Source organism: Sinocyclocheilus rhinocerous, unplaced genomic scaffold (assembly GCF_001515625.1).
Source record: "Sinocyclocheilus rhinocerous isolate Xijiao unplaced genomic scaffold, SAMN03320098_v1.1 scaffold947, whole genome shotgun sequence".
NCBI classification, from domain to species: domain Eukaryota; kingdom Metazoa; phylum Chordata; class Actinopteri; order Cypriniformes; family Cyprinidae; genus Sinocyclocheilus; species Sinocyclocheilus rhinocerous.
The window spans coordinates 93654-109424 of NW_015632550.1; the positions used below are offsets into that span (position 1 = coordinate 93654).

The 15771-nt window shown below is 36.9% G+C and overlaps 2 protein-coding genes across 2 annotated transcripts; one reads left to right on the forward strand and one right to left on the reverse strand.

The window, feature by feature from the left end:
- Positions 1-212: 212 nt before the first annotated feature.
- Positions 213-13189, reverse strand: LOC107742634 (periodic tryptophan protein 2 homolog). The gene is made up of 21 exons (XM_016555684.1): positions 13089-13189; positions 12770-12882; positions 12536-12630; positions 11650-11749; positions 11399-11542; positions 9033-9168; positions 8632-8900; positions 8332-8475; positions 7896-7966; positions 7673-7809; positions 7452-7600; positions 6767-6914; positions 6311-6461; positions 6017-6197; positions 5363-5510; positions 4234-4342; positions 3994-4059; positions 2967-3185; positions 2706-2856; positions 2006-2080; positions 213-1845 (listed from the first exon to the last, which is right to left on the reverse strand). Exons 1-21 carry the CDS (start codon positions 13104-13106, stop codon positions 1683-1685), a joined length of 2787 nt encoding a protein of 928 aa, XP_016411170.1. The 5' UTR covers positions 13107-13189; the 3' UTR covers positions 213-1682.
- Positions 13190-13924: 735 nt separating this feature from the next.
- Positions 13925-15327, forward strand: tmsb4x (thymosin beta 4 X-linked). The gene is made up of 3 exons (XM_016555691.1): positions 13925-14021; positions 14911-15020; positions 15178-15327. The coding sequence occupies exons 2-3, from the start codon at positions 14921-14923 to the stop codon at positions 15207-15209; spliced, it is 132 nt and encodes a 43-aa protein (XP_016411177.1). The 5' UTR covers positions 13925-14021; positions 14911-14920; the 3' UTR covers positions 15210-15327.
- Positions 15328-15771: the final 444 nt, after the last annotated feature.

The following is a 15771-nucleotide window of genomic DNA, read 5'->3' on the forward strand; positions in this document are numbered from 1 at the left end:
TTAAAATTTTAATGTGTTTTATAATGTAAGGATTTTAAAAAGATGGAACATAAAAAGAAAATTATTTTGGTTAAAATGTTTTTTTGAATGTACTAATGAAGTAATACAATTTTCGAAGTAATAAACATTACTATGAAATCTATTTCATGATTTATGTTCTTTACACAAATAATACAAAAGAGAGCTTTATCTGTGCACTTGGGGAATATTAGAGAATTCATCCAAACATTTCTCTCTATGAACCATTTTAATAACATTTCACAACATATATGAAACAACACCACAAAGGAAATAAACCAGTAAGACCAAGCTTGTATAGTATTGTACAGTATGACTTCATGTCATGAGACAATTTGCTTTATATCGAAGTAAGTGTTCCAAGTGACTCTCATAGAACACAAATGTTTGTCATTCATTGATTATAATACTTTATAGCCTACTTGTCCCCATTATACATTATAGATTAAATGTTTCTTGTTTGTATTAATTTAGTTTATCCCCACTAAAAAGATCCAACTTAATCACTACTTCTCTCATGAACTGAAGTCAACATTTTCAGTAATCTTTTGAGCCTAAGTCTTTATTCAGTTTAAAAATACAGTGGCCAAGACATTGTTCAAAAGCTCACATTTATCAAAATAAATTTTCAGGGTCTAAAGTTTAATACTTGTCGGTGAAATGCCCATGCATAAGATCATGAAGATTATTAACTGAATCCTTTCTCCCGGTATGCTTTGGGGTTAGCTGTTTAATCTCTCTATGCCTAGTTGCACAACTTACCCCACTCTTCCCTACTTGTGCAGCCCTTATAGAACACTAATGTAAAAAAGACCCACTGATAGAGACTTCACCATCAGTAATCCTCAGGAATGTGGGGTGGTTGTGGAAAGGATTGATGTTTCAAGCACCATCCTGTTACACAGCAAATTTAAAGCATACATTATGGAAACAATACTGTGCATACAACTCTATGCAAAAATTATGGACAGTCTGCCATGCAGCTTGGCATTAAAGCTGCGGCCAAATGGGACACAAATCATTACAGATATCATTTGGGAGACACTGTGCTCAAAGACAGCATTATTAGGCATGTAAAGAAGCTTATGGCAGCCTATGTCTATTTGAAAACAATCCAATGAAACAAACTCTGTGAACACTCTTTCTATATTTAAATCAACATTTTTTCTATTATAGACAAAAATCATTTTCTATAGGAGCTTATTTCCATCACGATTAAAAACAAACAAACAAACAAAAAATGGTAATTGCAACTTCTCACAATTTAGACTTTTTCCTTGCAATTGTAAATTAATATCTGGGAGGGGGGAAAAAAAGTCTGAACTGTGAGATATAAATTCAGAATTGCAAGAAAAAAAGTCAGAATTTTAAAATAGGTTGCAATTACCCCTTTTTTTCGGCAGAAACAAGCTTCCACATCTTTTATACAAGAATAAAAAAGTAGAAACAACACGTTTACCAACAGTTGAGCCAATGTTCATATTTTATATATAAAATTTAAACTGTGTCATTTCATTTCTAACAAGTTTGTAGGTGCTGTCTGTCCATGTTTACACTGACAAAAGACATAAACCTGCATAATAACTGCTGCTTGTCCAAGCCCTGACCTGGCTCAGATATGTTTCAGTTGAAGTGTTCATGATCAGTTTTCCACCACTATAGACTCATTCATTATATATATTCTCCTCATCACCTCCGGAGTCCATTTCCACCTCCTCCTCCTCCTCCTCCTCTTCATCACTGAGGGATTCTGCTGCTGTTCTTTTCATCCCTCTCTGTTTAGACAGAGCAGCGGCGTAACGAATGTTGTAAATGTTCCAGTCGCACCTGGGAAGAAAACAAAAGTTATTTTTAAACTTGAAAGAGAAACTAACATTGTTTCCCTTGTAGAATTATTTATTTGTGTTTTAATTCCATATCAGCAACAATGGCTATATTTATGGGAACATTAACAATATCTTCCTTTTTAGAATTCTGTCAAGCTTACAGTTTGGATAGATCATCACTGTGTCTTTGGATGCTCTTCAGTAGCTGCTGTACAGTAGGCAATACAGCTCCAGATCTGAAAATGAGACACATGAACAGTCTTACAGTGCTCACCAACAAAAGATAAAACACTGCAAAATAGGACATAAAACATTTTCCTTACTTTTCTGCATGGAAAAATAAACAGCAGTGAAAGGAGGTGTTTAACCTCCAAAAAATATTGATCATCTTCAGGAGATCAAACTTTACTACTTTTTTTTTTTTGAGGTGCCATTACAGGGTTAAATAACGGAGGTTGACATCAATTTGTGTCAAAAATTAAAAACATTTATTATTTAATATATTCCTCCCAATAGTAAATAAAAAATAGATTTTACTACAATTAACTGAATATCAAAAATATGACATTGTATGCTTTTAATTTTTGGATACAGTCAAGAAGACCTTAGATGTGGGTCAGTCCAAAAATCATCCTTTTAAAGAGATAAAGACGATGCGTTTAAAACTAGCTAACTTATCAGTGGTATAATAATGTGATGTAACAGCTAATTCTGTCTCTACGCATATTATTTGTGCCAAATGGCCAATTTAAGTGCAAAAATGGGCAATTAAGGGAAAATATAGTATAAGCAAATATAGTATATGAATTCAATAACTTAAAACCAGTGTGAGCTCATTCTGAAAAGAGCTATGCTGCTGACCGGTTCTTGAGCTTTTGTCCATGTAAGGTGAGCAGACACTGAGCCCAGCTGAGGTAGAACTGCAGGTGGTTGGACTTTTCCAATGTTGAGGCCACAAAGTTCAGAAGCTTATCCACATACACATCTGGCAGTGAGCTACATACCACCGTAACTAAAAGATCAAACAATAATATGAAAAGAATGACAAAATAAGAATAATAGAATATAGACAAGATTAGAATATGACAAGAACATATTTGACAATTTTAGGAGGGAACATACTTTGGTCATACGGAACTGCTTCCAGAACCTCTCTTATGAGTGGCATTTCATTTAGCCGAAAAGACAGCAAAATGGCTGATGCCCACTCTTTTTTCTTCATCTGCTGCCGTATGCTTGCCGGTGTGACATCCATGTCTAGATCATAGGGGTCAAACACCAGTGAGGCGTCAAGAGAGTAGATCAGCAACCCTTCAGTGGAGGCTGCTGCCCAACTGCGCCCTGAATGGAGAAGTAGGCCAAAACATCATCATTCTGTTCCATATTTAATAAAAATATTAGGAAGTCTGGATAAACATGATTCTGAATAGTTAAAAGGTTTGTTCACCCAAAAATGAAAATTCTGTCATTAATTACTCACCCTCATGTCGTTTCAAACCCGTAAGACCTCCGTTCATCTTCGGAACACAAATTAAGATATTTTTGATGGAACCTGAGAGCTGTCTGACCCTGCATAGACAGCAATACAACTGAAATGTTCCCAAGTCCAGAAACGTAGCAAGGAGATCGGTAAAATAATCCATGTGACATCAGGGGTTCAACCGTAATTTTACGAAGCTACGAGAATACTTTTTGTGCGCAAAAGAAAAAAAAAAAAAACGCCTTTTGTAAACAGCATTGTTTACGTCCAGCTGATACTCTCCAAAATGGTGCTAGGGTGACGCGGAGACGACGAATTGTTGAATAAAGTCATGTTTTTTTTCCTTTTGCGCACAAAAAGTATTCTTGTAGCTTCGTAAAATTACGGTTGAACCACTGATGTCACATGGATTATTTTACAGATCTCCTTGCTACGTTTCTGGACTTGGGAACATTTCAGTTGTATTGCTGTCTATGCAGGGTCAGACAGCTCTCAGATTCCATCAAAAATATCTTAATTTGGGTTCCGAAGATGAACGAAGGTCTTACGGGTTTGAAACAACATGAGGGTGAGTCATTAATGACAGAATTTTCATTTTTGGGTGAACTATCTCTTTAAATATACTAAAATCTCTATCAGTGTGTTGTGCTGTAAAGACAAAAACTCTACCAGTAGGTGAAAAGCAGAGAGAGCTAACACGGATCTCTGGTATAAAGCGTCTGGAGCTCATATCACCTGACAGATGAGGAGAGACAGATGAGGAGAGAGCATAAGAGGTGCATGCAAAAGCCAGTATATATTATATAGCCAGTAAACATTATATATCCAATAATACATTCAGTGCTCTTAAAAACAAAATGCTCATCTACATTGATTGGCAGGTTTACTATCAGTGAGATGTGGACTCACCTCTCTTGACTCCAGGAAGACTGAGCTCCACTCCGTCTCCATCACCTGTGCCTTCATCCACTAAAGAGAGACTACCAAACTCAGTCATCTTACGCCTGTCGAGGAACTCCTGAGAAAAGACGAACATGGCAGAATTACTTCATAAGCTACAGTAAAATAATTATGACATGCTAATTTAATGAATATTGCATGATTACGGTTGATTTACAGGTAAAATAGGAAACTAAACTTCAAAGGGGTCGTGAACTGCATTTCCTGTGTTTCCTTAGGTGCACGTATAATGTTAGTATGATTTTTACATCAAAAACTGTCAATTTAGAAATGTAAACACCATTTAAATGGGTGTGTCTTCACTAAGACTTCAATGTAAACACCCCCTGATGTGATGGCTAACAACTCTGCACATGAAAAATGTATGTCACAGTTTTGAAAACATGTACTATGTTACTCTATTAGAGCTGCCAAGATAAAGTAATCATGAAAAATGTTGATTACAGCATTATGTTTAGATCTGCTTTTATTGCATCAAAGGTTGCAGCTCTACATGAATGCAATGATCTCACCACAACTCAATTTCTGCACAATTACTAACATCCAGGGCCTAAACATAACTTTTTGCCACAATTTCTGCCAATTACCAAATAATCCACAATGAAATGACCCGCACAAATAATGCTTCACATAGTTAAAAATAAAGAGACACATTCCTAACAGGATCATTTGAAAAGTAGTGTTAGTTGTAGTCCAGTGATCATGTGGTATTTCTCATGCCTGTCAATTCACTAAAGCGTCAACGGGCAGGTCAAAGAGGTGATGATGAAGTAGTAGGTGTTGATTTGTGTTACCTCTATTTCGTAATAAAAACTCAAATGTAGAAAATGAGTCATTTTGGGAGCTTGGTTTCAATAAAAGCAATTTTTGGACTAATGAGGATGTTTTGAAACGTACAGTATGCTTCTATATTTTTTAAGCACCATTTATATGTCACAAATAAATTATTAGAATACAATATGCTATTAAGAAATCCTCTTACCATTATCAAAATGGACGTTTGTTATAGTTTTTTATTTAATGTTTGTTTCTGCAGTGAATACAAGTACGTTTGCTTAATAAGTGTGTGTGTGTGTACCTCCATAGCGTCCAGAGAGAGATTACAGGAGATCTCAAACTTCTTCATCAGAACATGTTCCTTGATGTTATAAATGCACACAAACTTTGACTGCCCACCTGCAAGGATCGATTCACCATCTGCTGAGTAGCACAAGGAGGTGAAGGACCTACAAATCAGTTAGAGGAAATAAGTAATTAATGCTGGTTTTACATACATCTAGGTTCAGCAGGGTAAATTAGGTTTATTGGGGGCAATGTAAATCCAGCCAGTTGTTATCACAGGATAAAACGATAGGGGCTTATGTACATTATCCCTTTTTCCCCACTTACTACACGGCTACTTGCCACATAAGTAAATAATAAGACAAAATTTTCACCACATAAATAAAAATGAGGACATAAAACTGTTATTTGAGAAGAAAGCATTTTTAAGCATTGATGTAGTATTAAAACTGAAGTCCTCCAGTTTCATTTTACAGTAAACACAGTTGATAACTATATATACTATATGGTGTAACTATATAGTATATTATTCAGAGTTGCTAATGACGACGGTTGATATCAGGCAGTAAAATATATATATATATATATATATAACACACACACAGATACTGTACATATACATACATATACACATACACACATTTTATATTTGTAACTATCTGTGACATACTTTCCCTTGGCAGACTGTTTAGCAGTGATCTTTTCGGTTTCTTTACGGCCCATCTGCAGGTCATGGCGGCCAGCGATAGAGCCAGTCTGTCCTCCAGTCTGAGGGGTCCAGAATGTGATCTCACCATCCAGAGAGGCAACTGCCAACTCCTGGCCATCAGGACGATACGTAACAGCCAGTCCTGAATAAAGACAGGTGCAAGACATCTTTAAATAACAAATCCTTTTCTTTCCAAACCACCTGCTCTATTTCTCTCTAAACAGTTTTACATAAACGGTCACTTGGGGAACTTGCCATCAGAGGTGAGCCGCAAGGTCTCTTTGGTCTGCCAGCTGTCCAGCATGTCCCACAGGCGGACTGTTTTGTCCCATGACACACTGGCGAGCACAGACTGGACTGGACTGAAGCACAAGTTGCTGACAGGACCCTCATGACCACTGAGCACCTGCTCCAGCAGTAAAGAGTTACAAAGAACTCAATTACATATCAACCTGCAAGGCTCAACAATGATGTTTGCACTGAAATGATTATTCTTGGCTAAAATAGAAATTTATAGACCCACTGGGCCAAAAGCCAAATCTTAAGCCTAACTATATGTTTGCCAATAACTGTCATTTCTAATATTCAACCATTTACAACAAAGTATACTGTTTATTGACAAATTGATAACTATATACAAAAAACAATGATATTACACATTGCACTTGTCACATGATCAGAAACAAGCACGCTAATTGGGTGGTATCTGACCTCTAGCAGTCGTCCAGTCTGCATGGACCATAGGAAGATCTCAAAGGAGTCCTGAGAACCTGCACACACCAACTCCCCACTACTGTCCACTGCCAGAGAGGAGAACTGAGCCGGTCGTGGAGACGTCATGGTACGGAAGTTCCGGTACCTGAGAGAACAGAATGAGAACAGAGTAAGAATAAAGAGAGAGCAGAGTGTTCAGCAGTGCAGAATGTGCATAGGAAACATTCTCTTCAAGCTATAGTTCTACAAGCGATACCTTTACAGGTCTACAAGTAAAGAGAGCTATAAATCAGAGAAATCAGCAAATAATTTTTTCGAGCGGTCTACTTTTAAATCGCAATCAATGGATTCAACACTCATGTTTTGAACATAGGATTAACAAAACCAGGCAGACTTTTTTTTTTAGTGATGAATCAAATTGTTATTTTTTGAAACACTAAAACCAAAACAAGTTTTCATTTAGACCAAATCCAACCCTGAAAATATATATATATATATATATATATTAATAATTAAATAATCACATTTATATTTACATATTTATATTATATTTATAACATGCCATAAGAGAAAAGAATATGAAAATAAAGGCTAAAGTAATAAACATTACAGAGGAAACCCAAGCATGAAGTATTGTGCAACAGTGAGGAGTACGTAGTTGGAAATGGATAACAGTTGATACCTGTGCAGGTCAAATGCTCTAACAGTGCCATCTAGTGAGGCACTGACCACCACAAAGCCACTGGAGGTGAAGGCAACATTGGTGACACTGCTGGAGTGTTCAGTGAACGTCACAAAACAGAGGCCACTGTTGGTATTCCACATTTTAACCTGGAAAGCAACAGTGTAACTGTATCTCTCTTATTTATTCCCTTGACAAAAACCTAGTGGTAGAAGACTTACCTTTCCATCATCCCCTCCAGTAACAAGATACTGACCATCAGGTGAATAAGCCAAAGAGTTCATGTTGTTGAAGTGTCCCTGTTGTTTGAACACATAGGACTCACTCTGCCATTCCCAGACCAGCAGCTGGCCCAGACCTTTAACACAGGACAGAAACAAGGCATTACAGCACAGGAAAGCATACTGTTGTGCTCTGATGAACAAACCTGGTTGAGAACAATACCTGAGCAGCCAAAGCCAATCCAGTCACCAGTGGGATTCATAGCAATGGTAGAAATCCTCTGATCTGAAATACTAGATGTGATATTATGCTACATTACAATTCAATAATCAGCATGGAATAAAACCACAGCAATGTAGTCACAAACACTTGTTGTGACTAAGACTGAATATACATTAAATACACAATACTCTGGTTGTTAGGGCTAGGCAAAAATTTAGCAATCTTCATCTGAACATTTTCTATATAATTTATTAAAACTCCCAAGATCTTTCACTCTTTATAAAACACATCTTTCTATTGAATTGCCCCACTTGGGCTGCACACAATAACATACATTGAGAACAGTGCAGTCTGATTCACAAAAAATAGCTCTTTAGTCTCAGCCCTGCTGGAGATTTTTGACAAATACAATATTCACTGGAAATATATGACAAACCTGAGTGAGTGAATGAGGTCAAATTCTGGCAGCTCATGCAGGTGGAATGCTCCAGATGCAAAACCTGTCACAAGGATGTGTGTTTTCTTGTGGAAAGCTGCAGCTGTCAACTTGTTGAAATCACCCGCCTTGTTAAAATAGTGTCTGCAATAAAAGACAGCTTTAAAATGTAATTACAGAGACATTAGAGCTTTTGCCATGTTTTATAACCAGAACATTGATCTTGGTGTGAACAAGTCTAAAGAACAGACCCATAGATTGAAGAAATAAGCAGAGTTTCAGAGGGGGAAAAAAACTCACTTGCTCCTCTGTGAATAGCAGACATTTTTGATGCCTTCCACTTGTTTTGGTGTGTCTGCGCTTCCTTTAATCACATCTCCTCTGGTCTCTCCATCCTCCCCTACAATATCCTCAACATCATCATCTTCGTTGCTTTCCCCTTCTTCTCTCTTTTTTTTCTCCTCCTCCATCTTCTTTCTCTCAGAATATTTTGGGCCCTTCCGTAAGCCCTCGAGCTCAGTGTCACTTTCCCATACACACAAAGTGCCCTCTTGGCTCACTGTGTACATCTGTGAAAACAAATTAAATAACTTAAAGCTGGCATATGCGAGCTCAGGTAAGCCATTACAGCAACGCAAAAACAAACTTTACATTCACCCCGGTGCTACACAAATGCAGCAGACACTTTTTTACAAACTTACATCTAAGCTGTCGTTCTCAAAGAAACAGCCCACTATGATGTCCTTATGACCACCAAGCGAGTAGTAGATGAGATTCGCCCATCTCTGTGCTCCAAAGATCCAGGTGGTCATGTCCTTACTACCCACAGCAAAGCACCTAGTTATCAGCAAAGGAGAATAAGAGTTTAATCGGTCACATAGTGGTAAAATACGGTCCAATAATTTCAATTATTCCCACCTGCAATGTTTGCGGTTCATTAAATTTCAAACACCCTACTACAGAAATCATAGAAAAGTCAGGGCTAGAGCATCATGTGGAAAACCAGTAAATAAAAACGAACAGACACTAAATCTCATAAATATTCATTTATGTTAATGCATTAAACTAATATTTATACATGCTCTATGAAGATCCCTAAAACTAACAGTTAAGCAAAAATTGTAAATTAGTTAAAGATATACTTAACCCTCTGGCCATCGAAGATATAGGTGAGTTTGTTTCTTCATGGGACAGATTTGGAGAAATTTAGCATTACATCACTTACTCACCAATTGATCCTTTGCAGTGAATAGGTGCCATCAGAATGTGAGTTCAAACGAATAATAAAAACATCAAAATAATCCACAAGCAATCAACATGACTCCAGTCAATAAATCATCACCTAGTGAAGCGAAAAGTTAAGTGTTCGTAAGAAACAAATCCATCAAGACAGTTTTACTTTAAACCATTGTTTCCAATAAGAAGCCCTCTATTCAGAATATTACTTTCTCCAGTGAAAAAGGTGTCTCATCTGAGTCAGGAGAGAAATATGCACAGATCAAGCAGTTTTTACAAGCCAAAACAGGTCTAAACAAATATGTGGGTGGATTTTGATATGAGAAGACAACAGTAAATGGACTTTTTCACTAATGAAAGTTATTACAGATTATGGACTTGTATTTTGGCCAGAAGCAACGGTCTGAAGTCATGTGGATACTTGTGGATCATTGTAATGCTTTTATCAGCTGTTTGCACTCATTCACTGCAAAGGATCCACTGGTGAGCAAGTGATGTAATGCTAAATTTCTCCAAATCCATTCCCATGAAGAAACAAACTCATCTACATCTTGGATGGCCTGAGAGGGAATACATTTTCAGCAAATTTTCATTTTTGGGTGAACTGTTCCTTTAAGAGTGCAAGGAAGTAATGCACAATAAAAAGTGAATGTTTTTTGCGGCAGTATTCATACATTAAAGGATACGGAAAAATCTGTTACACACTTGGAATCATCTGTCCAGTCGATACACGTTGTCTCGTCAAATGGCCCATAATAACTCTTGTCTAATGCAAATGCATTAAACTCTCGGTTTCTTCCAGGTGCATGATACATCAGAGCCACGTTTTCCTTTGTTATCACAAACTTCCTTTAAAAAACAACAACAAAGGAACACGACCAGGGAAAATTTAGTAAGAGCTGTTCATGCATAAAATCATATTACAAAGATAATAAGCGCTGTGTGTAATAGCTGACCTTCCATCAGGGGAGAAGGACACACTGTGAACAGGACTGTGGAAGTGATGATGGTGAAGTACTGCCCGAGTGACCAAACTGACCAGTATGGCTGCTCCATCTGAAACACATTAATCAAACAGTGTTACACACAAAACTCTCTCAGCAAAAAACTAACCAACAACCTGTAAAACCATATTTTTTCCCCAACTTAAACAGTGAGGTTTAAAACTGCACTTGTAAAATGCGTATATTTTCTCATTTATTATATTGTTTTCCTTTACAGATGATATTATTAGCATAACATATAGCATTGAAAGTTATGTAAATTAACATATTAGCATATATATTCCAATTGGAATAATTATTTCTTTTTTTGTGATTAACATTTTACATCACAACCTTTTCATAACCTTGGGTTTAAATTAGATGGAATTATTTTCAAAATGGTCTCCACGATTTTAATACTGCTTATGACAGGAAAAAATATGCATGGAGAATGGTGGACTTTGCCATACCTTCATCTATAAGTATGGCAAGATTCCCATCTGGAGAGATTCCCAAACAGCTGATGTTCTTTGTGGTGGATGCTGGTAAGGTTTCTGATTTGTTACTGAAGAAATACAACATTTCCTCAGTTGAAAACAGCGTAACTTTCACTTGATAATGAGACAGCATGCAAGTGATGTAATGCTAAATTTCTCCAAATCCATTCCCATGAAGAAACAAACTCATCTACATCTTGGATGGCCTGAGAGGGAATACATTTTCAGCAAATTTTCATTTTTGGGTGAACTGTTCCTTTAAGAGTGCAAGGAAGTAATGCACAATAAAAAGTGAATGTTTTTTGCGGCAGTATTCATACATTAAAGGATACGGAAAAATCTGTTACACACTTGGAATCATCTGTCCAGTCGATACACGTTGTCTCGTCAAATGGCCCATAATAACTCTTGTCTAATGCAAATGCATTAAACTCTCGGTTTCTTCCAGGTGCATGATACATCAGAGCCACGTTTTCCTTTGTTATCACAAACTTCCTTTAAAAAAAAACAACAAAGGAACACGACCAGGGAAAATTTAGTAAGAGCTGTTCATGCATAAAATCATATTACAAAGATAATAAGCGCTGTGTGTAATAGCTGACCTTCCATCAGGGGAGAAGGACACACTGTGAACAGGACTGTGGAAGTGATGATGGTGAAGTACTGCCCGAGTGACCAAACTGACCAGTATGGCTGCTCCATCTGAAACACATTAATCAAACAGTGTTACACACAAAACTCTCTCAGCAAAAAACTAACCAACAACCTGTAAAACCATATTTTTTCCCAACTTAAACAGTGAGGTTTAAAACTGCACTTGTAAAATGCGTATATTTTCTCATTTATTATATTGTTTTCCTTTACAGATGATATTATTAGCATAACATATAGCATTGAAAGTTATGTAAATTAACATATTAGCATCAAATTCAAAATCTCCCTTTTTCTTCAAGTAGCATTTACTTGTGCAAAGCCGCAGGTTTGTGAAAAAACTGAGGATCCATGTTATCCACCATGTTCCAAAGAGCAAAGTCAAGTCATCTTTATTTATATTCTGTATACAATACAGATTGTTTTAAAACAGCAGCTTCGTAGTGATAAACAGGAAAACAGCAGAATCAATTATGGAAACAGTCCAGATTCTGCTGTAAAGCAGCTCTAAAAAAAAACACGAGTGTCATTACTCAGCTCAGTGTTCATTTGATTCAGTTCAATAACTGAAGTGTTGATGTTGCAAAATACGATTCAGACATAAAGCATCTTAATACAGCAAAGTGTGCTATATCTAGCAAATATATCTAACCTTCTGTACAAAGAATGGCAAGTGTCACAAATTTGCTAACTTGATTGTTGACACAGAAAAGGTGCGGAATCAGTAATATGAAATTGCATTAGCAAGAATCAGACAAAAAGTGTGCACATCCAGCAGGCAAAAAGCTCAACCAAAAAAATAAAAAATAAATAAATTATTGGTGGACTTTGCCATACCTTCATCTATAAGTATGGCAAGATTCCCATCTGGAGAGATTCCCAAACAGCTGATGTTCTTTGTGGTGGATGCTGGTAAGGTTTCTGATTTGTTACTGAAGAAATACAACATTTCCTCAGTTGAAAACAGCGTAACTTTCACTTGATAATGAGACAGCATTTTCAGCTCACAAACGCAGTTAGTCTGGCAATGAAATCAGTGTTATTATGAAAAGGACTGATAACGTTACTCACTTTTTCAGATCAAAGACGGAGATGCGGTTGCCAACAGGACTGATGACAGAATTCCCATCTTTAGAGAAACACAGGTTCCCATGGCGATAAAATGCCCCCAATAAGTTGGAAAACTAGGAGAAAATACGAACTCGTTGAATTAAAATATTCACTGTCAGACATACATTCTGTTTTAAGACAAACAATCTACTTTATTTATTTGTTTATAAATATTTTTGTCACAATAACCAGCAGGCAAAGTCTCACACAAATGTCTAATAAAAAAGCAATACAATTATTCCCGAGAAGAACATCAAAAGTAAAATTGTGTCTGTAGTACCTTGTATGCAAACTTCATGTTTTCTGAGATGTTATTTTATAAATTATCCATTAAACATCACAAGTCCTGCGTTCTACACGTGAGAAATTCTAAATACATGAACGCACTAGTGATGTCCGGTTCGCGAACGAATCGTTCGATTTAACCGGTTCTTCTTAGTGAACCGGTTGAAACAGTTCAGTTCACCCAATCGGACTGAATCGTTTGAAACGGTTCGCGTCTCCAGTAAGCATTAATCCGCACATGGGCTCAAAAACACATCCGGGTCAATACCAAACTAAAAGCACCCAGCATCGGCCCATAAAAGTCTCCCAAAGGTTATTACAAAAGATATAGAATAAAAATAATGTGACAATAAGTAGGTATGAACGGTGGAGAGAAAAAAAGACTTAATTTTTATATTGAATATGGAATATATTTCACTCTTAATATGATTTAATTTATCATTTGTAGATGTTAAGCAACTACCTTTTTATTAAAGAAAAAACACGTATACACATATCTAACGCGATCTAAGTTGTTATGTTTCTCCCTGCTAAACAAACAAACAAACAAATAAATAAATAAAGTTTGTGCACGAAATGAAAAGTTACAGTCTAACGTGTCCACCAGATGGTGTCTTGGCACGATGCTGAAATCATTTCAACGTAAAACTCAAAAAAGAAATAAAGAAAAAAGAAATGATAGATGAATTGATCTCGTTGTCATAAACCACGTCTCTTCTGTCTTTCAATTTGTGAGTATCTCTGATTAAAACGAATAATTTGAATACCTCCCGAAACCTGTTCTGTTCTCCAAGAGAAGAGAGAAGTGACGTCAGCGTGTGATTAGCATATCTCCCTCTATATATTTCATGCTTGCGCATTGGCGCGCAACAGACAGTACTGCAACGTAATTCAACTAAAGACTTCAAACTCTAATCCGTCTACAAAGGTACGTGTTTTGGAGTTACTCATATGAAATAATGCTATTGGTATCGTGTTAAGGATTGGTAAAAATGCAAACCGTTATATCACTATTTTTATTGAACGTGAAATCTGTTCTTTTCCAAATAAATCTGGGAAAAGGCTAACGTTATGCCTTTGCATTTGAAAACGCGGTGTGTTCAAACATCTTCAGAAGGTTACAAATAGTAATAACGAATACGCAAATGTTGCTTTAAAGTCGATACCTTTAGGCGATCAAGGCGGTTAACCTATTTTCCCTTGTTAAACCTCTTTGTGCTGCAAATGCATTAATAAGGATGTGACTCGTTATGTCATATGGCACATTTGCTGCCTTGTATCAAAAGCACCGTTGGCTAATGTGTTATAAGGTGTGATTGGTGAAGAGGGCGTTGAAAGAAACGGCAGCATTGTGTGCTGTGGGTGAAAAAGCAGTACAGGGCGGTGGTTTTCTATAATGCAATCAACATTTTGCGAAAGGCAGTCAAAATGCTTTGCCTGGCCGTGCACACGAAAGAAATGGAATCATGAGCAAAAGTGTGTAGGATTTTTACCTTAGAAAGAAAGAAAGAAAACATAAATGCTATCGCATTTAATCATTCATATTGTAACCTCAGCGTGGGAACTGCTATTGTTATGTAAATATAAATTTTTTGCTGCCTCAGACGCCATTCAGAAAGGGTGCGGTTTTGTTCATTTCTCTGTGTTAGTGTCAGGAACATCAGCGGGAAGTGATGCAAATCTCCACTAAATGAACAATAGTTTTCTAGAGCTTCATTGCCTCCGGTGTTTTAGAGAAGCAACCCTCGCTTTTGGCTTAAATGCTTTTGCAGACAAGAAAGATATGACATTTGTATTCTCTTTTGTTCCTTGAGCAGACAACCAATCATGTCTGACAAACCAAACCTTGAGGAGGTCACCAGCTTTGACAAAAGCAAGCTGAAGAAGACTGAGACTCAGGAGAAAAACCCACTGCCATCTAAAGAAAGTAAGAATTACAGCCACAAAACTGGCTGGTATTACATAACTACAGTAAGCTATGATATCTGTGGCCTTAGGTTCTAATTTGTAATTTTCTCCTAGAGTGCTATCAAATGACATTTAAACAGTCTGAGTGAATTCTACTCTTTCTTCTTTGTCCGCAGCCATTGACCAGGAGAAGCAGGCGGCCTCGTGAAGACACAAGCTACCATCATGCACTGTGCACACTCCCTTCCCTGCATTGCCTTCTTTTCATTCACTTCTTTTAGCAGTATAACTTTGTAACCAAAATGTCAAAAAAGAAAATATGAAACAGAAAAAAAAGAAAGAATCTAAAGCTGCATCACTGTCAGATGGGATGAGCCGACCCCTCTAGCAACACCTAGATGCATCCGGACCGCCTCCCTTGTCCAATCAAAGGTTCTGTTTCCAGGAGCATGAGGCATGGATTCATCTGGTGGCCACGGTGGGCTGTTTTGCGTTGGTTTCGACTCTTGCCATAGGACAAGGGGGCGTGGCCTAGTGGATATCCCCAAATTTTTATCATCCGGTTGAGGCGTGGCTTTTTGTCGACAAGTGACCAGCTCACAAAGTTATGGCATCATATTTTTTTTATTTCAAATTTTAGAATAAACTGCACAATCTTTGGTTTTTATGTTGGTAATGATTAACAACTTCTTGTTAGTGCTGCTTCAGTGAAATGCTTTTTTTTTTTTTTTTTTTTTTTGGTAAGAAAGTTATTGCAATCATCATTTTTA